This window comes from Suricata suricatta, chromosome 9 (assembly GCF_006229205.1).
Source record: "Suricata suricatta isolate VVHF042 chromosome 9, meerkat_22Aug2017_6uvM2_HiC, whole genome shotgun sequence".
Taxonomy (NCBI): Eukaryota; Metazoa; Chordata; class Mammalia; order Carnivora; family Herpestidae; genus Suricata; species Suricata suricatta.
The window spans coordinates 106264684-106289371 of NC_043708.1; the positions used below are offsets into that span (position 1 = coordinate 106264684).

At 51.6% G+C, this 24688-nt stretch overlaps 1 protein-coding gene and 1 long non-coding RNA gene across 9 annotated transcripts in view; one reads left to right on the forward strand and one right to left on the reverse strand.

Annotated features, from left to right (window-relative positions):
- PAQR5 (progestin and adipoQ receptor family member 5) overlaps positions 1–15793 on the forward strand; it is a 75130-nt gene extending 59337 nt beyond the window's left edge. For all 7 annotated transcript variants that reach the window (XM_029952640.1, XM_029952639.1, XM_029952646.1 and 4 more), the window contains 4 exons: positions 1705–1831; positions 8976–9072; positions 11241–11382; positions 15543–15793. In XM_029952640.1, coding sequence (XP_029808500.1) covers positions 1705–1831; positions 8976–9072; positions 11241–11382; positions 15543–15784 — 608 coding nt within the window. In that variant the 3' untranslated portion in view covers positions 15785–15793. The remainder of the gene's footprint in view (positions 1–1704; positions 1832–8975; positions 9073–11240; positions 11383–15542) is intronic.
- A 1743-nt stretch (positions 15794–17536) lies between these two features.
- LOC115301506 lies at positions 17537–24504 on the reverse strand. Of its 2 annotated transcripts, XR_003913143.1 has the most exons (4): positions 24358–24504; positions 19377–19451; positions 18887–18908; positions 17537–17744 (listed from the first exon to the last, which is right to left on the reverse strand). It is a non-coding gene; the product is annotated as an uncharacterized LOC115301506 (long non-coding RNA). The 2 variants fall into 2 exon arrangements; XR_003913142.1 differs by lacking the exons at positions 18887–18908; positions 19377–19451.
- Positions 24505–24688: the final 184 nt, after the last annotated feature.

The following is a 24688-nucleotide window of genomic DNA, read 5'->3' on the forward strand; positions in this document are numbered from 1 at the left end:
TCAGTCCCATAAGACCGACCATCCCCCACCCCGCGCCCCCTTCAGACACCAGCCTGAAGCCTAGGTTGTTACCTGTGCTTCTGACAGACTGGCTATAGATCCAAGGCTCCAGTGACCCCAGCTCACAGCACTCAGAGAAACTCTCTGTGCACTGGATCACCGGTTTATTATAGAAGAATGTAACTCAGGAACAGCCGGATGTAAGGGATGCATGGGGCTTGGAGCTTCCATGCCCCTCTCCCTGGATCTCCATGTGTTCACCGACCAGGAAGCTCGCCGAGCCTCACTTTTTGGGTTTTTACGGAGACTTCATTAGTTACAATTGATTTAAGCTCCAGCCCCTCTCCCCTCCCAGGGGTCAGGGGTGCGGGACTGAGGGTTCCAACTTTCTAGTGGCAAGGTCAGTCTCCAGAAATCCAGGCCGCCATCCGGAAGGGGCTTTCCAAAGTCGTTCATTAACATAACAAAGGACACCTTTGTTGCTGTCATCGCTTAGGAAATTCCAGGTTTTTTAGGAGCTCTGTGCCAGGAATAGTGGAGAAGACCAAATGTCTATTTCTTATTATAAGTCATTTCGTTTCCGCCCGCAGTTTGGGGCGGGATCTGAGGCTCTCCTGCTCTGTCTCGCCCATGGAGCTCGCCCTTGGCCCCCCGCAGCATTCACAGAGCCAGTGCGGCCTGGTCCAGACGGGAGCCTCCTGGTGCATCAGGCTGAGGAAGAGTTTGTGCCCCAGGAGGCAGTGCCCAGCTGAAACCCCTCAGGCGGCCGCTGATGCTCGGTTCTTTTCTCTTTTCCCCAAGTGGGCATGCCTCTTGGCCTTACCAGACTCCATCTGTGAAATGGGCTCAGAGGCAGAGGTGAACCTGTGTGGCCCAGGCCTGCTTCAGCCTTGAGCCGGGATTTCAGGGGTCTCTCTTTCTTTGGAATAACAGGTGACCGTATGGCTGACCCCGGAGGCACTGGGCTGACAGGTCTGTAAGGGTAGCTGGGAGGCCTTCTGGGCCAGGCCTCCGGACACACCTGGCCCCTTTGAAAAGGACGGTGATCTCCCCCTAGTAAAAGCTGCAGCAGACAGGTCTCTCACGGGTGCTTTGGTAACCCTTCTGTCACAGACCTAAGACAACGGAACGCCAGGGCCAGCCTCGCATACCCGCCTATGAGTGGACCAGTCCCCCAGTGCACTGATCACTGATCGGAGGCGCCTCCGCTCGGCAAGGGCCCTCCCTCCCTGCCACTTCCGCCTTCCCACAGCGCACTCAAAGCAAATCTGAGCACACAGAGGTGTCCTCATGGACCACACATGTGGTTAACTGTGGGGACGGCCACTGTCTTGGCTCGAGCTGAAGCTTGGCTTTGCTGCTTTCTAGCTGGGTGCCCCCCAGGTGGGTTGCTAAACCTCCCTGTGCCTCTGTTTCATCATCTGTAAATGAGGACAGGTGAGGGATTTAGTCACAGGGTGATTGTGAAGATTATGGGAGCAATGCTGAGCTTATAGTAAATTACCAGGGTAGGATTTGCGTAGGCCAGGAGGAAGAGAGAGGACATTCTAGAAGGGGCCATGGTGCAAGCAGGGCATGGCTGCAGGCCGCTCATGGTCCGTGGGGATGATGAGGGCCCAGCCAGGAGCTGGGGTTGGTCTTCCCAAGGGGTCCAGACTGTGCTGCATCCTGGCTTCCTGCCCAAGGCTGGTTTTCCTTCCCCAGGCTCAGCCATTGCATACTCTGCCTATTCGGTCCCCGACGCCATGGTGAGCACCACCTTCCACGACTACTACGTGCCCTTGGCCGTGCTGAACACCGTCATCAGCACCGGCCTCTCCTGCTACTCCAGGTACCTGGCCGCTGCACCTCAGAGGGGTGGGGGAGGCTCAGTGGAAGGGGCGTTCCGAGGCCTGGGGCTCAGTTCCATGTGGACGTCCTGTGGCTGACAGGACCCACGTTATGGGCGTAGGTGTTCTAGGCGACTCCATATCTTCATGCTCATCCTATTGCGGGGCAGGCTGTGTGTGCTTCTTGAACCTCAGTTTGCTCATCTGAAAAATGGGGCCAACACAACTACTCTCTTTGTGAGAGGGATGTAAGGGTTATAGGCCGGGAAGGGCTGGCCCAGGGGCAGTGCCCCATCAATGGGCTGTCTGCTAACAGTGACTAAGAGGGCCAGTCCCTAGACATCCCTGCTAGCTGTCAAGCTGTCAGATGGTACTCAAGTGGCCCCTGCGTCCCTGGAGAAACCCTGTGGCTGTGAGTCACACCCAGATCGCTGGCTCTGATTCTCTCTGGTTTCTCCCTTTCACTCAAGAAATCTCACTGGAGTGCGAATACAGGAGACATTGTTTTGTGGCTAACAGCTCGTTTATGCAGCTCTTTGTAAAAAAAAACGAACTGCCCAGATTTCCACTTCCTTAAATTAGTTAGGAAACCTCTCAGGTGGTGGTGCTGGGGTGGTAGCCCTGTCCCGATGGCGCCAGGGTGCTGGATGGCGGGGGGGAGGGGCTCTCACGGGCGTCTGGCGTGTTGCACCCGATCTTCCGTCCCCCAGTCTCGATTCCGGGGAGCCGGTTGGAGTCGCCGCGTTGGACCACCTCAGAAGATTGTTCTTACTGGCACCCATCCACTGTCCCTCCCCAGGAGGAGAGGGAGGGGGAGGGATGCTTCTCTGCAGTGATGGCGGGTCCACGTTTCTTTGGGTGACACTGGGGTTTTGTGGGACAGAAGTTAGGCCAGTTTCACAAACCTGACAGACTGGTTTTCTTTAAAAATGGAAGAACAGATTCTTAAAGACCATCGAGAATACCTGTCCCAACCTGCCTTCCACTTGCCTGTCCTGAGACAGGTTAGAAGCCAGAGTTGCTTTGAGTCAGAGGGAGTCTCATTTCTAGGCTCAGTCGCAAAATTAGGGTGTTCATCCCATGACAAAAGCCTGGGGGTGGGAGTAGGGGGTGAAGTCTCTTCCCTCCTTCTGGAAATGCAGAGGCCCCCTAAAGCCGTGAGGAGACAGGGTCTGCCCGCGGGGGTAGAAACCCAATCAGATGTCACAGGGTTATCCTCGCCTCCTCCCCACTTCCTCAAGCACTCTGTCGTCTAGGACTCAGAAACTCTTTCTGGAGTGTAGCCTCTGGGCCAGGCTGCATGGATGATGGAGAGACGTGGGTGGGTCCTTGCCTTGGGTGAGAGAAGGCTTAACGCTCAGAAAAATAAGGAGGATGCCAGCCACCGGCCAGGAGAGCCAAAGCATGCCCTCGGGCCCCGGCGGGGTGCAAGCACACATCTAGCTCCGGCCCCTGGATGAGTCACAGTCCTGTCTGGTGAGCTCCTGCTGGGCTGTGTAGCTGTGGTGTTTGAAGGTAGGATAGGAGGGGGGTGAGCACCGTGCACTGTGCACTGAGGGGGCATGGAAGTTTCCATGAAGGTCAAAGAAACTATGCCAGAGTTTATGATCCAGGACTGTTTTCCTGGGAACTCGCAGTGCAAATTCTTGAAACATTTGCTCCCCCCGCCCTTTTTTAAGCTTCCTGAATCACCTATACACCACCGGGGTAGATTGTTTTCTTCTAGCCTGGAGTCCACATGGGTTGTTTATAATAAATGGGTCTTCTGGATGTGGCATGCGTGTTACCTTTGGACAAACTCATTTGGCAGGGCCGGCTGGCCAGGGATCTCTTGATGCTTGTGCTTGGAGGCTTCTCCCTTGTCAGTGAAATGGATTATTTCTGTTTACTTGTGGGACACATCTGTCACTATTCCATCTATCCGTCTAATCCAGCCATTCATCCACCCATGCATCTGACCATCCATCTTCCTATCCACCACCCCCTACCCATCCACCACCTACCCATCCACCTACCCATCCATCCATCCATCCATCCATCCACTCGTCCATCCCTCCATCTACTACCCATCTACCCTCTATTTGTCCATCTGTCCATGCATCATCTATCCATCCATCTATCCATTTACTACCCATCTACCCCCTACTTGTCCATCCATCCATGCACCTGTCTATCCATCCATCCTTCCATCCATCTATCCGCTACCCACCTACCCCCTACTTGTCCATCTGTCCATCTAGCCATCCATCCATCCATCCATCCATCCATCCAACCACCCAGCCAGCCAGCCAACCAACCAACCACTCAACATTCCTTAAATGCTTGCCCTACTCCAGGCATCTTGTTAAGATCTGGGAATACCAGGAGTAAGGCACAGTCCTTACCCTCAGAATGCACCCACTGCAGTGGTAGAAGCAGACTGCAGAACCCCGCAAAGCTCAGGCAGAGTCATCGTTTCCTCGAAAGGCCAGAGGAAATAGGATTTAGAGTATAGCATTACAGAATGTAATGTAAACAAATAATGAGAATGGAAGATGACACCTGCTTGGATACACCAAGTTCTGTAAAGTGGTACTAGGACTGAGTATTAGCTGGAGACAGGGGAGGGGCCTTTTGGACAGAGTGAATGGCCTGGACAGGGTGAGGGCAGCAGAGAGGATAGCACTGGGAGGCAGCAAGGAGTCGCCGGAAGTCGCTGGCACAGCTAGAAGGAGGAGAGTGGCTGGAGAGGGTCTCCGTGCTGGCCGGGCTCTGAGGTGCCTCGTGTGCCTTCTGAGGACCAGCCCTGTGCTCATGAAGGACAGAGATCTTTGCAGGAGGGCAGTTCCATGGACTCCGCTTCAGGATGGGGATGGGAGGAGAGTGCTGCTGGAATAGAAACAGAGAAAGGGGGCCACAGGCAGGGTGGGATGTCCCATCTGAGGGCCCTTTGGGCTCCCTTCTCCCTGGTCCTCTTTCCTTTCCTGTTTTCATTCCCTTCTTGGTCTTCAGTTTTGAGGAGCAAGAAGATGACTTGTGTGTGAGGGGTACTCAGCCCCGATTGACCTCAGGAGAAGCAGGCAGAGGAGGGCCAGGGCCCCCCGGAGCCCCGGATTCCACAGACTTGCTGCGTGGCCTCTGGCTTCAGCGTACAGCCCTTAAACAAGGGCATCTGAGAGGATGTTTCTGGGCCCTCGCGGGTTTGGATGTTCCACAATGCCAGAGCTTCAGTCTTTTCCAAGAGTTCTCTCCTTGCCTTCCTCCTCTCCCAAGCCCACCCTGCCTCGGCCTCCTGCCCCATCAGTCCGAGGCGTGGCCAGGAGTGGCAGAGGACCCCCATCTCCTTCCCTGAGCAAGAAGGAGATGGCAAACCTCGCGAGCGGTTTTTAGTCATTCCTGTGCTTACCAGAGTATCACGGTCTAGATGGCATTCATTCCATTCCAGTGCATGTCTTCAGGGTAAATCTCCACCGTGGACTCCCCTGACTGGTTTTTTGGTCCTTATTATCATGGCATCTAGTTCAGAGGAATGTTCCAGAAAACTGCTTTCTTCCTCTGTAGCATTTGAGAAGGAAATGAGAGAATGCGTGACCTCTCTGCGGCTCTTGGAGCAAAGTGGGGTGACGGAGACCTCGCTTGCTCATCCTGCTGACCACCCCGAAGCCCAGAAAGGTGTCCTCATTCCCTTAGGAATGTCAGGCACAGAGTTTGCTGTACGTCACAAGTCACTCTCGGTGCTTTTTATCCATGCATCCGAGGCATCCAGTAGTGGGCTTTCTGGACAAGTACTTACTCAGGGGAATGCCCAGGTGGGAAGTGGGCTGCACCGAGAGCCATGCCGTGGCAGCCCAGAGTGTCACAGAGAAGGCCCAGAAGGCCTGGAGGTCAGAGCTGGAGACAGGAGTCATTGGTTCTCAGATGCGTGGAAATGTCCACATTCCTGTGAGCCAGCAGCCACACAACAAAACAACTATAATCATGTGCGCGTGCGCGCGCGCGCGCGCGCGCGCACACACACACACACAACCTCTGCAATAGAATGGTTCCAAAAACCCGTTAGTTTCAAGCACCCGTTCTAGAATTTGCTTGCAAATCCTGCAGGCTTTGTTGCAACAAGATTTATCAGGTTTTCGAATAGACTGTTATCGTATCGACCCTCTCGTGATAGAGGCTTCTGTCAAAAAAAACCCAGTGTTTCCTGCCAACCTGGTTCTAGGCAGCTGAGGCCTGACTCCCTGTAAACTGGCCTCACAACCCTGCGGTGCAGGGACGGGGTGACCACGTGGGGCATCCAGGGATTTGGGGAGGATTCTGTGGCTCCCGCCCCTCCTTCCGGGTCTCTGGCTGGGGCGACACCCTGTGGCTAACTATGGAACTGCACCTTGGTAGTGGGAGGCCCTTGTCTGTGGCTGCTGGCTCTTCTGCCTTTTTTATTCTCTGTTGCTCTCTCTTCTGCTCTGCTTTTTTTCTCCCTTTTTCCCCCTGTAGACTCGGCTTTGCAGATGGAGAGGCTGGTTCGTTTGCCCCTGGGGAAGCACTTTATCAGGCCGGGCGAAATGTTGTCTCAAGTCACAGGAAATCCATGGTTTGGGGGATGGCCCTCGCCAGCCAGAGCCAGATATCTTCCTGTGTAAGTGGTCACAGAAGGAAGGAGTGTGCCTTAATGGTGAGCCTCTCCTAACCCAGGAAGGATAGGCGGCGCAGTGCATGGGGCAGGAGGGAGCGGGCTTGCGGACGGGTTTGCCAGGAGACCGTGAATGCTATTGAGGTGGGCTCTGGCTGTTGGGACAGCGGGGGTGTGTCCCATTTGCTCCCTGGGGCAGAGGGTATAGGCAAGGATGAAGGCTGGGTGTGAAGGGGCGGAGGGGCGGCGGTGTGAAGCTTGGAAGCCAGGCAGCTCGGGGTTTCAATCCCAGCTTTGCCTTTATCAGCTCATCTGACTTCAGGCAAATCACCGGAACCTGTCTGTTCCCCATTTTCCTTGCGGCACAGCTATAAGTTGGGGATGGGGAGAGAACGAATCCCACTACACACATTTGATTAATAGCTTCCATGCAGTGAGTGTCGCTCTGTGATGTAAGCACCCTTGTAAGTATCATCTCATCAGATGCTTTGCAACAAGCCTGTGACATGCCAAGGCTGTCGCCGCTGGGTTACAAGCGTGGATTCGGAGGCGCACAGGGGTGACGTCACCGGCCAGGGTCACATGATTGTGAAGGGCAGAGGCAGGATTCGAACCCAGGGTGTCCAGGTCAGAAACTGCGTGTGAAATCATTGCGCGGTGCCTCCTCACCTCCTCACCTCCTCACCTCTCCCAGGGCTGGCCGTTGGTGCACGGGGGATGTAAGTTGCTGTCCCTTGTTTCTCTGCCTCCTTTTCCTGGAGCTTCGCTTCCTTCCCTGCCACTGCGCGGCTTCTCTGATGTAGGACAGGATCAGGAAAGGAGAGGCGTGCTGCCATGGGCTTGAAAGAAGTTGGGGCATATCCCTGGAGGCTGTGGGGGACAGGAATAACCTGGCGGGGTGGGATTGTGTTTGGTGGAGGAGAGAGCAGGCTTGTGGGCTGGGACAAGGGAGTCTGGGGGACCAGGGGTGGGGAGCAGACTCCATTCCCACCAGAGACTGTCTGGAAGGGCCGGGACCAAGGGTCTCCACTGCCTTACTGGCCGCACCAGAACAGCCACACCACCAGCCCTGGCACACCCTGACTCTGCACACCACCTTTGTGGGGACCTCGGCCTTGCCCTGCAGCGCATGGGCACGGAAGTAGGGCCTTGCCCCCCGTGATGCCCAGTCAGACTCAAGCGAGGACTTGCTCTCCCACTCTGCCTTTTTAAAAAAGTTTTTTATGCATATTTATTATTGAGACAAAGAGAAACAGAGCATGAATGGGGAGGGGCAAAGAGAGAGGGAGACATAGAATCCAAAGCAGGCTCTAGGCTCTGAGCTGTCAGCACAGAGCCTGAAGTGAGGCTTGAACCCAGAAACCATGAGATCATGACCTGAGCCGAAGTCGGAAGCTTAACCGACTGAGCCACCCAGGTGCCCCTCTCCCACTCTGCCTTGACAGTTCCCTGGCCTGGGACATGAGCTCTGCCTCACCTGAGTCCCAGTTCAGGGCTGTGGTCTTGTGTGGAGATTCTCCTCGCTCCTGTCACATCCTCCTGGTATCCAGTCGGCCATCTGTGCTGCCCAAGTCCCCACACCCTGGGCTTCTGCCCCCCATCCCTGCCCCAGGCCAGGCCCAAGCCGGCAGGGGCCCCTCACCTTCCGTCTGGGAGGATCCACCTGTCTTTCCCACAGTCAGCACCTCTCATTTAAAATTTTTTTTATGTCTTTTATTTATTTTTGAGAGACAGAGAGAGACAGTGCGAGCAAGGGAGGGTCAGAGAGAGAGGGAGGCACAGAATCTGAAGCAGGCTCCAGGCTCCGAGCTAGCAGTTAGCACAGAGCCTGATGCAGGGCTCGAACCCACCTACCGTGAGATCATGACCTGAGCTGAAGCGGACGCTCAACTGACTGAGCCACCCAGGCGCCACAGCACTACTCATTTTAATGGCCGCTTCCTCCTGGGACTGGAGACAGGTCAGGGTGTGGTTGAAGAAGAGGGGGAAAGGCCACAGTTTCCCCAGGCCAGTGTCCCTGTGTGTGGTTCTAAGCACTCCAGAAATCTCTCAAAGTAATTAAAAACTTCACTGAACCAAGGGCTTCCACACAACACGCTCCTGGGGGGCTCTGACATCTCCTCCTTCACAGTCCTGCTCACCTGGCAGGGTGGGGGTGGGTGCTGGGGGCCAGCCACGCCGCACATGTCTCCCCATCCTGGTCGTTGCTGGACTTCTAAAAGGCCCTGACAGACAACTTGCGTCTTGAAGGGCCTTCCCAGCCCAGTACCTCCCCCCTGACTTCTTTGGACAACCTTGCCTCTCATGATGCGGCCCCTAGGAGACAAAGGTTTCCCCTGGGAGCCTTCACATGCGAGGCAGAGTCACTGCTGGGAGACATGGAAGAGGCTGGTGGCAGAGCTGCTGGCCTCAGGAGGAGGTTGTACAAAAACACTTCTCTTCTGTCAGGGACTTGCCTTCGGTGGTTTGTCATGTGTGCACAGGTGTCATTCACGGAAACCGTTTTCATCCCGGTTTCTTCCCCCTTTCCTTCCCTGATGTAGGTTTCTTGAAATCCAGAAGCCCAGGCTCTGCAAGATGGTTCGCGTCCTTGCCTTCGCCTATCCCTACACCTGGGACTCCCTTCCCATCTTCTACAGGGTAAGGGCCCTGGCTCTCTCTTTTCTCTGCTTGTTGGCCACACGGGGGAATCTATTGTTTTCTGAGCCCCTGGGGCTCAAAGCACCGGGCTGGTCCCGATAGACATGTGGGAGGCAGGACCCAGGGGCTCCCTTAGTAGTTAGGAGACAGCAGGAGAAGGGAGGCCCTGACAAACCACAGGGGATGCATCAATGGCCAGCACTGACTGGGGGTTCAGAAGCAATCGTGGGGGGCTGGCAGCCTGGGGTTTAGTGCAAGGACCAGGAGAGCAGGCTCTGAAGACAAATCTCTAATATGTACTCACTGTAAGACTTTGGACAAGTTATGTACCATCTCTGTGCCTTGATTTCCCTCCTCTATAAAATGGGCATGGTAATAACACCTGCTTTTATTAGACTGTGGGGAAGATTAGAAGAGATTGCTGGCTGGTGGCACATATCCAACATCTGCATTTATTCTGTTATTGTCAATTAACATACTAGCAGCAAAGGAAAAGTATAGAAGGGTAGAAGGGAATTGGAAAACATGCAGGAAGAGGGTGTAGGAGGGACACAAGAAGGGGGAAAGTCCAGGCACTCACAAATCAGATGGACCTGAGTTCAAATCTCAGTGTGCACTGGCTGTGTGACCTTAGGCAATGAACATGACCTCTCTGAGTCTCAGTTTCCTCCTCTGTCAATGTGACTAACGTCCTCCACTGTACAGAGGGGTAGAGGGGATTAATCAAATCAGCAGATCAGAGGGCTCAGGAATGCCTGGGAGAGGGCCGGCACCCAGTGAGTGGAGTTCCCCTCCCAGGGGCAGCCTGAGGTTTGATGCATAAGTCAGCACGGAAGGGCGGGCCAGAGCCAGTGCCTCCTGTGTGTGTGGGGGGGGGGGGCGGGGGGATGGTATGGGGGGATACCCAGAGGTCGAGATGCAGCCCATTCTCCTGACTCCTTCCTTGAGGACACAGAACACATACAGGACACCAGAGCAGAGAGAACAAGCCGTTCCCACTTAACCACCAAATTGCATAGCACAGGGTCTGCGTTATTAGGAGCACCAGCTGCGTCGGACGGGGGGCGGAGGGGCGGGATGCGTCAGACAGTGGGCGGGCAGAGGCGCTTAGGGGCAGAGGGGCGGGGTCATCTGATCCGGAGCGGTGAGGTTGATGAGCACCCAGGTTCTGGAAATCAGCCTGCCTGCATCCGCACCCTGACTTCAACTGCTAATTAGTGGTTTGCAAGTCACCCTCTGGCCCAGCCTCCTCATCTGCAATATGGGACGTTGTTGGCAGTTGGTAGGGTTGAGGCTCTGATGCAATGGTGCAAATAAAAGGCTGGCTTCCGCCCTAGGTAAGTGGTGGCTGGTGTTATTTGTAACAATACAAAAACCATACTTAACTCTCAAACAGTAAAATGGCCGTAATTCATACGTTCTGATGACTCAGAAGGCCTTCCAGGGATTTCTAGATCTTATAACCTTCATTAGGAGCATGAAATCAGGGAAGCGCTGTGAGAATTGAGTTCAAGGGCGAAGAGACCACTTTTTTACTATACTTCCATTTTACCCCTAGACAAGAGAGTAGCAAATAGATCTAATAGGGTTTTTCTGTTCCTTTCTTTTCCTTCCTTGATTTCTTTCCTTTTCTTATGTAATGAAATAACCCAAAAAGCTTTATGAGCATTTGGAGAATTAAAATACAGCTGCCCTGCGGGGAGAAAAATTAAAATACAGTTGCCTTGGGTCTCAGATGGATCACAATCAGAATAGGAATTATGGGAGCGGCTGGCGGCGGGGGATCGCAGTCGGTTAAGCGTCTGATTTCAGCTCAGGTCGTGATCTTGAGGTTCATGAGTTCGAGCGCTGTGTCAGGGTCTGCTGACGGCTCCGAGCCTGGAGCCTGCTTCAGATTCTGGGTCCCCTTATCTCTCTGCCTCTCCCTTGCTTGCGCTTGCTCGCTCTCGCGCTTGCTCTCTCTCTCTCTCTCTCTCAAAAATAAATAAACATTAAAAAAAAATAGGAATTCTGCTCCCATGGTCCCTGAGAGTTCCCTTTCCAAGCCACAGACCTGAGGAGGTGAGGGCCTTGGCCTGGGGTGTCTGCACACGTGTGCAGAGATGCCTGCAGGTGATGAGAAGGGGGGGCCTCCCCTTGAGACCTGATGTTTCTCTCAATCCCTGCAGCTGTTCCTGCTTTCTGCGGACGGTGTGCAGAATGAAGCCGTCTTGTACCACCAGAAGCACACGGCCATGACCCTCCTGGCCTCTTTCTTCTACTCCGCACACCTGCCGGAGCGCCTGGCGCCTGGCCGTTTCGACTACATCGGTGAGCATGCGGGGACCTGTCGCCCCTCGGCTCCCTGCCACCAGGATGCGCAGTCGCCAAGCGGGAGCACGGGCGTGGAGAGACGCAATTCCCCCGGGGCTTCTCTAGGAGCAAGCTAAGGGCAGTGGCACTGTAAGGTAATGGAGGCCAGGATGTCCCTAGCAGGCAGATGGCCAGGGAGGATGAGGCGGACGGAGCGCAGGTGCCTCTAGGATTCTAAGGCATTCCTATGGGCTCTGGGGCCTCAGGAGTCCCATTATTACCCCGAACATGAAATCCCAGGATTAAATGGACATTGAGGGCAGCCCTGGAGAGGAACAAGACAGAGTGAAAATGGCTGAGGCTAACAGAGGGGAGAGAGTCTTTGTCCCGTTCAGGCAGCTGCAGGGGGGCCAGGAGTCTTGGTGGAGCTGTGGTTCTCAGGGGTGGCCCCCAGAGCATCAGCACAGAGCCTTATCTGGGATCATGCAGATTCTCAGGGCGCCAGCCATCCCGGAAGTGTGGGGCGATCGGGCCAGCAGTCACCCAGAGGTCTGTGACCCTCCAGGGGGACCTGCGCTCACTGCCCTTAGAGCAGCTGTGAGAGCCACAGGACCTCTGACTGCTGGGAGAGCACCTTCCTCTCTGTCTAGAGAAGCAGGGGTGGAGGAGGGACCCTTGGGCCACTTCCGGTGAGGCCGATGCGTCCTTGGGATGGGAGCTCCTTAGATAGGCTGTCATGGGGGCTCAGGGGTCATCCCTTATCCTTAAGTGGTGGGCAGGGACCTGGTTCTCCCCAAGCCCATTTGGTCCAGTTGAGTTTTCCATCTCCTCCCACCTAAGACACGTGGGCCAGGTTTGCTTTATCTTCTCTGACAAGAACTTCATTTCCTTGACCTCAGTTCTGTCCTCCCAGAAGGGATGCCAGTGACCAAAATTCACAGGGGGCAAATTTCAAACAAAAGGGGGGAGACACGAGGGCCAGGGAATTGGAACTTGTCTACAGGAGCCCAGTCCACCCCCGAGCCCTGCCTAGATGAGGTATGGGTGGTCATGTATGAAGTCCGGGGGCTGCAGGAAAACTAGCCCTGGCCCTGTGGTGCCAACTCTCTGGTGTCTTAATAACACTTCACTTATTCACGTTTAATCCCACTCTCTTCAGCCGAAGGGGCCAGAACAGAAAGACACCCCTACAGGGGGACATCTGCCAGACAACGGTTAAGGACAGACCGTTGACAGTGGGTTTGGAAGATGATCCGTCCTGCAGGAATGGGGTCTGCCAGCTGTGGGGGTCCCTCTCCGCCATGGGGCGGAGTGCTGACTGGCTAGCACTGGCCCGGCCCATAGAAAGTTCTCCACATTCCTGTCTGCCCAGCTTGCTGGAATCACTTTTCTGGTTGTAGGTGCATGTCAGATACATCAGGGCTTGGGGCGTTTTCCATCTTTTTTTTTTTTTACTCTCTTGTCCTATTGAAGATCGGTTTGAGCCTCGGTGAGCTCAGCTAGTCACCTCTCTCTGCTTGGGCATGTGTCCTTGGAGAGCAGGGCTCACCGCCAGACAAGAAGCCCTTTAGCTGCATCATGCATGGATTTGGAAAGCATACACAGCCCCTTAGGACAGCCCGAGTGGGCAGGGGGGGACCCGAGGCACCCTTCTTCCCCGGGGGACACAGCCTGGGCTGCAGGCAGCTCCCTGCTCTAAGGAGCTCACCGGCCACCCGCCTGAGAGGGCTCTCTCTCTCTCTCTATTTTTTAATGTGTATTTGTTTTTGAGAGAGAGAGCAGAGAACAGAGTGTGAGTGGGGGAGGGGCAGAGAGAGGGAGACACAGAATCCAAAGCAGGCTCCAGGCTCTGAGCTGTCAGCATAGAGCTCAATGCAGGGCTTGAACCCATAAACCACAAGATCATGACCTGAGCCGAAGTCAGATGCCCAACTGACTGAGCCACCCAGGGGCCCCATCTCTCTCTCTTTTTTAATGAAAGAGAATCCTTTTTTTTTTTTTTTTTTAACTCTTGTGTTCTACTTGTTGGCTAGGGTTGTTGTAGCAAAGAATCACAGACTGAGTGGCTTAAACAACAGAAATGCAGTTTCTCATAATTTTGGAGGCTAAGAACCAGTGTGTGGGCTGGGTTGGTCTCTCTTGAGGTTTCTCTCCCTGGCTTGCAGATGGCCAGCTTCTCTGTCTCTCCTCATATGGTCTTTGTTCTGTGCATGTGCATGCCCAGGCCTTAACCTCTGTCTCTTAGAGGAACACCCATCACAGGGCATCTGGGTGGCTCAGTCGGTTGAGTGTCAGGTGATGATCTCACGGTCCATGAGTTCAAGCCCCAAATCAGGCTCACTGCTGTCAACACGGAGCCCACTTCAGATTCTCTTCTCCCCCATCCCTGCCCCTTCCCTGCTTGTGTTCTCTCAAAAATAAAAGTAAACATTAAAAAAGGGGGGGGACACCAGTCACAGTTGGTCCACCCTAGTGACCTCATGTTAACTTGTCTTTTTAAAAGATCCTGTCTTCAGGGGCACCTGGGTGGCTCAGTCGGTTCAGCATCTGACTCTTGATTTTGGCTCAGGTCATGATCTCACAGTCCCTGGGATCAAACTCCATGTTGGGCTCCAGATATGGTCATACTCTGAGATACTGGGCGGTGGGACTTCAACGTTTGGAAGTGGGGGAAGGAAGACACCACTCAGCCCGCGACATGTGCTGTCCTTGCTGAGGGGTGTCTGACAAACAGTCCTCGGCCCTGGGCAATGGACTCATTTTCTCATCACCACCAACTCCGAGTATCCCCACCCGCTGCCACCCCCCTCTGCTGGGTCCTCCCCTCTGTGGACACATGGCTGGTGAGCCAAGGTCCTGTAAGTCCAGCAGGGAGGAAGAGCCCCCAGCCATGTCTGGGATTAACCCAGTCGGGAGAGGACTGCCTTGTAAATGGCCAACAGAAACTCTGGTTGGCTTCTCGATTGGCCCTCAAACCAGAATTGGAGCTGATGCGTGCCAGCTCTGAAGAGGTGAACTTTGGTAGAACACGATGCCAGGCTTCGTGTGAAAAACAGGACTGGTCGACAGGTTGTTTGAAAAAATGTACTTGGGCCTTTTAATGTTTCTCACACTGCACTTAAAAAAGAAGAAGAAGAAATGAGGGGCTCAGTTGGTTGAGCATCAGAATCTTGGTTTCAGCTCAGGTTGTGATTTCACGGTTTCTGACTTTGAGCCCCTTGTTGGGCTCTGTGTTGTCAGTGCGGAACCTGCTTCGGATTCTCTCTCTCCCTCTCTCTCTCTGCCCTTCCCCAGCTTATGCTCGCTTGCTCTTTCTCAAGAATAAATAAATATACATCTCAGAAACAAACAAATAAATGCATTGAGGCATATTTTATGTCTCATATAATTCCCTGATTTCAAGTATACAATTCAGTGATATTTTTAGTTAACCTACCAAGTTGATTCAAATCACCATAAGTGAGTTTTAGAACATGATCATCACCCCCAGTGAAATCTCTCCTGCCCATGTCTTATTAATCCTGATTCCTACCCCCTGCCTGAAGAAATCACTAACCTACTTTGTGTCTGTGGATTTGCCTCTTCTGCACATTTTATATAAATGGAATCTGACAATATGTGTTCCCTTGTGTCTGCCTTCTTTTGTCCAGCATGTTTTTAGCCTACACACCATAGTGTGGTATCAGGAGTCCATTCTTAAAAAAAAAAGTTTATTTGTTTTAAGAGAGAGAGAGAAAGAAAGACGCTCAGGAGGAGCAGAGAGAGAGAGAGAGAGAGAGAATCCCAGGCAAGCTCCGCACTGCCAGTGCAGAACCCACTGTGGGGCTTGAACTCACAAACTGTGAGATCATGACCTGAGCCAAAATCAAGACTCAGATGCCCAACTTACTGAGGCACCCATTGGCCCCTGTTCATTAAAAAAAATTTTTTTAATGTTTATTTGTGATGGGGGGGTGGTGGCAGGTAGAGAGGGAGGGAGACACAGAATCCGAAGCAGGCTCCAGGCTCTGAGCTTTCAGCACAGAGCCTGATGTGGGGCTTGAACCTACAACTGTGAGATCATGACCTGGGCTGAAGTCGGACACTTAACCGACTGAGCCATCCAGGTGCACCGTACCTCCCCCCCACCCCATTCATTTTTTACTGCTGATCCCGGCAGCCTTTTCTGTTTGCTCTAGGTCACAGTCACCAGCTCTTCCACGTGTGTGTGATCCTGGCCACGCACCTGCAGATGGAAGCCATACTTCTGGACAAGACTCTGAGGAGGGAATGGCTCCTGGCTAACTCCAGGCCCCTGTCTTTCCCTCAGATAGCTGGAGCTATATTTCTGTGCCTCATCTTCAGCCTCAGCAACATAATTTATTTCTCAGCTACACTGTATCGGATTCCTGAGCCAGAATTACATAAAAAAGAAACATGATTCATACCATAAGCTTTTCTTGCCAGATGTCAACATGAAGTCTGTTCACCAAGGCCTAACATATTCACAGCGGTTGATGTCTTGGCATTTTTTAGTGTGTTCGTGTCAATAAGGTATTTAACTGGGGAAATTTCTCTAGATGTGCACTTATTCTCTATTGTGATTTTAAAAGGGGAAGATGGGTTCAAGTAAGTCCTTGTTCAGACAAATCCATGATATTTCATTAAGTTTTACATTTATTTAAAATGGATAGTTCAGTTCTATTTAAATAGTTGGATTAAGCATATTACCTTTGAAGCCTTCCTACTCAATAGTTGGATGAGCTTTACTACCCTTGTAGTATTACCCTTTGAAAGTGGAACCTGTGTCATTTGTTGAGTCATGACAGAGCCCCTGCCAAGAGCCACCACAGTGGGAGGAGAATGAGCCAGAAAGATCAGCGGTGGTGGGGGTGCTGAGTAAGAGGAAGCTGGGTCTGTGGGAGCCCTGGGGACTGGGGAGGCACTTCAGAATGAAGAGACCTCGTTTGGGGAGGGGTCTTCTTCCTCTCCCCACCAAGTAAAGGGAACAAATGGAAAGAGTCCTCTTTCCCATAAGTCTGTTCTGCCTTAAAGTGCCAATTCCCATGTCATGTGGATTTGGATTTTCTCTCAAGTCCACATGGCTGGGTGTCCGTGTTCTGTTCTGTTTTCTTGTTGTCAATTCAATGCTGGCAAGGATTATGTGGTGCAGGTCAAGTGTGTTACGTGTGGGAGCTGGCTGAATTCATTCTTGTTGGCTATGCTCATCCATCACCGTTTAAACCAATGGTGGGGCGCCTGGGTGGCTCAGTCCGTTAAGCGTCTGGCTTCGGCTCAGGTCATGATCTCACAGCTCGTGGGTTCAAGCCCCGCATCAGGCTCTGTGCTGACAGCTAGCTCAGAGCCTGGAGCCTGCTTCAGATTCTGTGTCTCCCTCTCTCTCTGACCCTCCCCTGCTCATGCTGTCTCTCTCTGTCTCTTAAAAATAAATTTAAAAACATTAAAAAAATTTTTAACCAATGGCATCACTGTCTTTGGGGATGCTATCCATTTACTATTGGATCGGCATTTCACAGGTGCCACAGAGTTTAGTGTTCAGGCACAGATGATGTCAAAGACCTTGGAAAGGGTTGGTCAACTACAGCGACCAATGCAGATTCCCAGGCCAAATCAGGAGCTTCTGTGTTAGTAGTTTAAAATGTAGGTCCTCTAGAGGAGATTTGCCCTAAAATGGAGCAAGTCCCCTGTGATTCTAATGCGGAAGGGCCACAGGCCAAATGTGAACACTGCTGGTGTCCTGAGTTCCAGAAGGCACTGGGCCTATCAGCCTTGTTGCAGTTTACCTAATTTTTAGCAAGTCACCACCTAAGGAGGTGCCCCCCTCCACCCTGCTGTCTACTCTGCATCGGACTAGCACACTGGGCATTTTCTCATCTGTTGCCTTAGGAGTTAGAGTTTAGTATTTCGTGGTGTTTTTCAGAGAGTTCAGAAATGCTGATGCAAAACTCTTTGTAACAGAGGCCCCAGCGACCCTGATCTGCACTTGCTTATGACTTGAGGGGCTCTCCTCATGAAGCAGGATCGTCTTTGCTGACTTGGGAACACCCTCCAAACTCAGAATACTGCTTCTGTGGTCAACTGGCCCAGAAACACGAATGGCCTTGTGAATAGCTCATCGTCCAATGCTCTGAGGACAAGTAAAAATTTATATTGGATGAGAGTGGTCAAGAAATATGATTTCATTCGTTTTATTGTTTGTTTCCTTCCTCTGGGGAAAGGTAGCCTGATAAAATTATATGAGCTGCTAAATTTTTGGTACGTTAATTCCCGGCCGCCTGACAAAATTTGGTTTGGGGCAAAAATGTGACACTGTTAGTAGAATTCTACTCAGGCAGGGTCTGTGGGCATCCATTTCATCTTGCTGTGATTTCCATTTTATGCTGAAAAAAAAAAGGGTACAAAGTTTAAATACCCTATTCTAGCAATGCCAAAGCCATGAAGCTCTTTATAATATTTTGTTTATAGAGAGGAGAATGTTTGTTTAGTTCAGAAATAGTTGAAAGTCATAAGTGATTAGTTGGCAGGCCCTTGAGATTATTTAATTTGGGGTGATGTGACCTGTTTCATCATCCTTGATGATGGAAAAGAAATGTTAACAAAAGAAGACCAAGGTTTCATGATGTTTTTATGTGTTTGGTAAATGTAGTCCCACTGTAGACTTTTGGACAGTGTTACAAATTAAAATTTGATGACAGTTTGCAATATGCTGACTTGGAAGCTTCTAGATATAGACAGTGGGCTCACGAATATGAATTACCATCAGGTATTCAGTGTAAGGTGGGTGTAGTTTTGTTTAAGCCATCCCGGAAGGCCAAAAAAGTTGGCAGTGGTTGAGCTGAAGACCACTGGGAAGATGTCTTTTCCTTAGCAGCCCTCAGGGTTTTGAGTGTCTCAATACGCCTTGGAAACATGCCACACTCCCACTGGTAGCGATGCTCGCCATTGCATGGTCTCACAGGGGGTTTCATGGCGGGTGACGTACTCCTAATGGGAGGTCCCTCTTCCTCCCCCCTGCATGAGACACACTGCCCCCAAATTTCTCAGATGCCACGGTGGTGATAAAACTTGAATGTGTTTGAATGAGGCTGTTCCGTTAACGTACGTTGTCCTTCCGCCCATCACAGAGGTTTGCTTTTCTGTGGCCCAGTTTCTAGAGAAGAACGAATTTGTCACTGATTAGAATGAGAAGCGGGAGGTTTTAGAAACTATTTGAGTCCCAAGTGATCTGTGTGACATCGGCTGTCACCTTACAGTGTTGTGGAGCTCAGCTCATATGAGACGTTCCGAGGAAGGCAAGGTGGGGTTGAACGGTGTGGTCGGATGTGTTGGAGACCCTTCGTTTCGCTCTACTGTGTCCCTAACCTGTGTTGGCTGTGGTAGTATATGACATACCTATGCACACTGGATAACAGCTCTTTATAACATATTAGTTGAATGCTGGCTTCTGATTTTCTAGTCAACAATCCATTATGGATGAAAAAGCAAAGACCCATTTCTAAACTCAGATGTTCTTCCAACTTACCTTAATGTCTTGTTTTCTTAAACTGTATAGGAGGAGGAAAAATAAAATAAAACTTATTTATTATAATAAAGGCCTGTTGCCCACTTGATTTGGTTATGTTTCACCTACCACACTGTGGACATGTTTGTTCATCAGGAGAAATAGTTTCCTGGGATGCCTGGGTGGTGTAATCGGTGGAGAGTCTGACTCTTGATCTCGGCTCAGGTCCTGATCTCCTGGTTTGTGAGTTCGAACCCCGCATCAGGCTCTGCGCTGACAGTGTGGAGCCTGCTTGGGATTCTCTTGCTCTTTCTCTCTCTCTGCCCCTCCCCTGCTTGTGCTCTGCTCACTCTCTCACAATAAATACACTTAAGAAATGTCTTTAAGAAATGGATTCCTGTATATCTGTGCATTGCTAAATCATTCAACGAATGTTTATTTTTTGTGCCTGGTGTATATGGAATGAACTCTGTTTTCGGGACCGGGGGTAACAGAAGTGGACAAAACTCACCTTGGCCCTCCTGCATGGAGTGAATCTTATGACCGTCAGTAGGGAAAGATAGATAGATTTAAGTAACGGTAAGTCCTATAAAGAAAAGAAGCCTGGTGAAGAAACAGAGATGGGTGGGGTAGGGCAGGTGAGACTGGATGGCCACACTGAGAAGCTGGCATGGGAGGCACGCCCTGGTGGGCAGGAAGGCGGCCAGCCCTGCCAGCGTGGCGTGGGGCAAATGTTTCAGGTCACACAGTGTATGGCCAAAGGCCCCAAGGCCAGTAGGCACTTGGTCCTGTCGGAAGGATGGAAATCAAGCCACTCATTCCTGAATTGTGTAACTCTAGACAGTGTATGTATCAACTGACTTTCGAAGAGTTCTAGGATTTCTCCTGAATGTTTTTCCCAGGAGGTTGTCCAAGGGCCTTTCCTACGGCTCCTTGATACTTGCATGAATGCTTCAACTCTGTAATAAATGTATTTCGGGCAAATAGAGAGTTGTTAACACCCATCCTCTTCACTCTGGGAAACAGATTTCTACAACTGGCTTAATTCATGCCTCCTGTAGAGCGTGGAACAAGAGACCTCAAAGATAATTTAATCCAGCCTTTCAAACATGGGTTTGATGATGGGGGCGCCTGGGTAGCTCAGTGGGTCAAGCGTTCGACTCTTGACTTCTGTTCAGATCGTGGTCTCATGGTGTGTGGGTTTGAGCCCGGAGTTGGGCTCTACCCTGACAGGGTTGAGGCTGCTTGGGATTCTCTTCTTCTCTCTCTCACTCTGCTCCTTGCTGCTTGTGCTTACTCTTTCTGTCTAAATAAATAAATATTTAAAAAATGTGTTTGATGATATAATATGCACAGACGCAGAATACCTTGGGGGGAGGGGAGGAGAAATCCTGAAGTTTTTACATTTTTATCAAAAGCCTTAAGTGATTAATAAAAATTTTTAATATTATATTTATTTTTGAGAGAGAGAATGCGAGCGGAAGAGGGACAAAGAGGGAACGAGGGAGACGCAGAGTCCGAAGCAGGCTCCAGGCTCTCAGCTGTCAGCACAGAGCCCGATGTGGGGCTCGAACTCACAAACATGAGATCATGACTTGAGCTGATGTTGGGTGCTTAACCGACTGAGCCACCCAGGTGCCGCCCCACCCCCTCCAAGTGATTTTTAATATAAGGCGGTTTAAGAAACACTGGTCTAGTCCAACCGTTCTTTTGTTTTTTTTCAAATTTGGAAAAACGTTGCTGAATAGTATGAAGAATTCCCAGGTACTTTTCACCCTTCCTCCCTTTAATGTGTATATAACTCCCATCTCTAACGGAGAGAAACTTGGCTCCCATTATCTACAATATGTTATTTGCTCAATCTTAGAACGTACAGAATGTCCTTTGAGAATTACTAACCCGTGTCTGCAAAAAGGCTTACTAATTAGAATTCAATATATGTTTCAAGTTCTTTTTGTCTGGAGCCCGAGGGCATGTAGTCTCCATGGTCTAAATTACTTGGGTTAGTTATGGCCCCTTTATGTGTATGTAACTCATTTGAAATATGGTGCAGATCATTTGTTCCTTTTTGTATCAATTTTACAACCCCCCCTCACTAAGCTTGCTGATTTTTATTGTCTTTTGAGTATGTAAAACATTAACATCCAGTCGTTCATTTTCAAATGGCCTGGGGGGAGTCCCATGGCCTGTGGTGTGACACCGCGCAGCCTAAGCTATTGAGTGTGAACAGCGGGGAGGGCCAGGGAGAGAGCTCCTCTGGTGGAGTGTGTTGGGTGTATCACAGGCATCCTGTCCTCACTTTTACCGCCTTCTCTCAAACACGCTAGACTTTGGCCCTTTCTGGTCACTGGTGGTTATAAGGTTCCCACAGCCGTTCTTGTGGGGGTTTGGGTTAATTATGGTTTCCATCCAGCGTAGGCTCAGCCTCTCTCCAGTGATTTGCGTAGGACCCTCCAGGCCAGTTGGGCAGTTATACTTACTATATGACTGGCAGTCCCACCCAAGAGAAATGAAAATCCCCATCTGCATAAAGACCTTTATGCAAATAGTTATACCAGTTTCATTCATAATTGCCAAAAGGTGGAACCGACCTAAGCGTCCACGGGCTAGCAGATGGATAGGCCGTCACACATTCACACACGGGATTACTACTCAGCAGAAAAAGGAAACCTGGTTCCTACGTGTGCAACTCACAAGCGCAGAATCTCCAAAGCATTTCGCCCGTTGAAGAAGGGACGTTCTGGAACAGATAAAACTAAGGAAGGATGTCAGAAAAGGGGTTGACAAGGGCTGCGGGTGGAGGAAGGTGGCTGACTATTAAAGAGCAGCACAAAGAAAGTTTTGCGGTGACAGTGACTGCGGTTACAGGATGGTGTGTTTGTCAGATCCACTGCAGTACAACCAAGAAGGGTGGGTTTTACTGGACACAAATTATACTACCCTGACTTTGGTAGAAGCCTCTCTGTTCTACTCCCTCCCCTTCTGCTACCCTTACTCCTGGTCTGGATCTCTAATTCTAGGGGAAAATGCAAATCTTTTACTGCCTATGGGGAGCCCTTGGAGGGGGGAGGGGCGGAACGGGGAAGAGAGAAGTATGTGTTAGGTGTGAGGTGACTGTTTTTATTTTATTTTATAGTTTAAAGAAAACAACTCAGAGAGCTTTAGTATGGATAGAGGCGAGGGAGGAAGGAGAAAGTGGCCTGAAGAAAAGCTGGGGTGAGGCTCCATGGACCTGAGCCCTCCACGGGGAAGGATGCACCCATTCCTCCTGGACATTAACGGGGGGGGGGGGGGGGGGGGGGGGGGGGGGGGGGGGGGGGGGGGGGGGGGGGGGGGGGGGGGGGGGGGGGGGGGCTCCACTGTGGGGCGCTGACCGTGCAACAGTGCCACCTAGTGAGCCTGTGGGGATAAACTGGTAGAGGAACAGTGACCGAAGCAGGATGGGAGCTCTGATGGAAACCAACAGGTTGCTGGCAGGGTGGAGGGCACTGGGGGTATAGAGCAGGGGTCTACCCTCGGTGGCAAGTTGTCGGCAGAAGGTCCGCTGAGAACTGAGAATAAGGAGGCATTGTCAGAGGAAGGCGGGGAGGACGGCTTGACAGCAGAGGGACTTTAGGTGATTCCGGAGGGCACGGTCAGTGTGGCTGTGTGTTTGTGTGTGTGTATGTGTGTGTGTGTGTGTGTGTGTGCGCGCGCGCACACGCGCGTGTGCAAGGAGCAATGATAAGGGATGAGCTTGGAGAGGAAGAGCCTCAGGGCCCTGGGAGGGTGTCCAGCGCCAGGGAGCTCCTGCAGTGTCCCCAGCAGGGGAGTGACAGGACTCGATCTGTGGTGTAGAGGTGAACGGGCTGCAGATTTGGAGGGCAGCAGCAGGGCAGCCGGTTAGGGTACTGTTGGAGTCATCCAGATGATGGGAGGAGCCAAGGGGATAGACAGCAGCATTTGAGAGATTTGAAGGCTCTTCGGTAGGTAGAACTGTCAAGATGTTGGAACAGAGTGAGTGGATGTTGGAACAGAGAGGCAGAAGTCACAGATGGTACCTGGGACTCTGGCTTGGGTGACTGGGTACATGGTGATACCATTCACTGAAGGGGAGCAGGTTCAAGGGAAGAGATTAGGGCACATTCGGTATGAGGTGACCATGGAACATCCAAGCGGAGAATGTCTGGAGCTCAGAAGAACAAATGTGATTGGTGTGGGAAGCTGAGAGAGTGATTGGCAATGCCTGAGGCAAATGGTCAGCCAGTGGTGACCAGGGAAAAACCCTAAGGGACAACATTTAAGCACACACAAAAAAGGAAGTCACAAACGAGTTCTGCGAAAAGGGGGCTTAGAGTGCTAGGAGAGAAAAATGAAGGCACAGTAAGAGACGAATGAGAGGCCAAGTAAGTTAAGGGCCGGAAGAAGGGTCAATTAGATTTAGCATCAAGGACGTGGTGGACCCAGGGAGAGTAGTTCCAGTGGAGAGACTGAGGCCAAAGCCAGCCTGCAGGGTAACTAAGAAGTAGCCAGTAGCCATGCATCGTTCCTACACAATACAGGTCCCAACCTGTCATTTAACAACAAACAAACCAATACAAGCATTAGGAAAAACCGTCTTTATGTCACACGATATGGGCCAAGGATGTTGAGTTTTGTCCACTTAACTGGTGTCTGGTTGAGGAGCTGGGACTCGAGTCCCGTGAGAGCACAGATGTAGATGCAGACTTGACAGGCCTGAGGTTAGGGACCACTGTTGAAGTGGGATGGAATTAGTTCACCTTAGAAAAGAGTGGACACTGCTGCTCAACAGTGGGACCAAACTTCATTCATCTCTATAGGCTGTCAAAAATCCAACTGTGTCATTTAAAGGATCAAACTGGTTTTACTGAGCGATTCATGAATGCACCAGCATCCCATCTAGCAAGCAGAGGGATGCTCTCAGGAGCTGTACAAAATGGAATGCATTTGTAGGAAGGAGGACGGGGCAAGGAAGTTACTGGTAAAAGAAAAGACAGGCTTGTTTCAAGACCAGGTCACACTCCCTAAGGGGGGAGCACAGGGAGTCTTATTTGGAAGGTCGTCTCATGTTCCTTTGGTGGGGGGCAAGGGGAGAGGGAGATGGAGAGGGCCCGGGTGACATTACCTCATTGGTATGGACGAGAAAGTTCCTGACCGACTGGTTCAGACCACGTTTATAGGGGAGGGAGAAACTACACTTGGATTCAATATTAAGCCCCTGTTTGGTGACCTGGACTAGCTAGCATCAGGGACTCCATCTCGGGCCGGTGGTTTTCTTTTTAACCATGCTCAGGATCAAACACTGTTAAGAATTTGATAAAATAAAAAATAACTTGAAAAAAGAATGTATATACAAGAAAGAGCTGGAGGAACCAGAGAGGGAGCACCCAGGCAAGGTGAGGGAGGGAGAGGACGCCAGCATGATGTGATGATACGGAAGCCAGACGCAGGGCACCGCACACAGGACACTCCCGCGAGGGAACCCTGCTGACCTCGGAATCCACGCTGGACTGGCCCTTCCGTTGGACTTCTTGTGCTGTAGGAAACGAAACCCTCAGTTTCCTCATGGGAAAATCGAAGGGGGTGGATTTCATTACATTTGATTGAAGCCCAGACACCCAGGCAGCCCGCGCTTCCGCCCCGCGGTCGCCTAGGAGACGAGGGCCACTTCCGGCAGAGCAGCCACTTCCTCTGAGGCCCCGCCCCTTCCCGGCAGGCGGGCGCTGATTGGCCCGTTTGAAATGCGCCGGGCGCGAGCTCACCTGGGCTCGCTGCGGCGCCGACCGGCTTCTCGGAGCGTCGCGCCAGAGTCGTGGTGTCCCG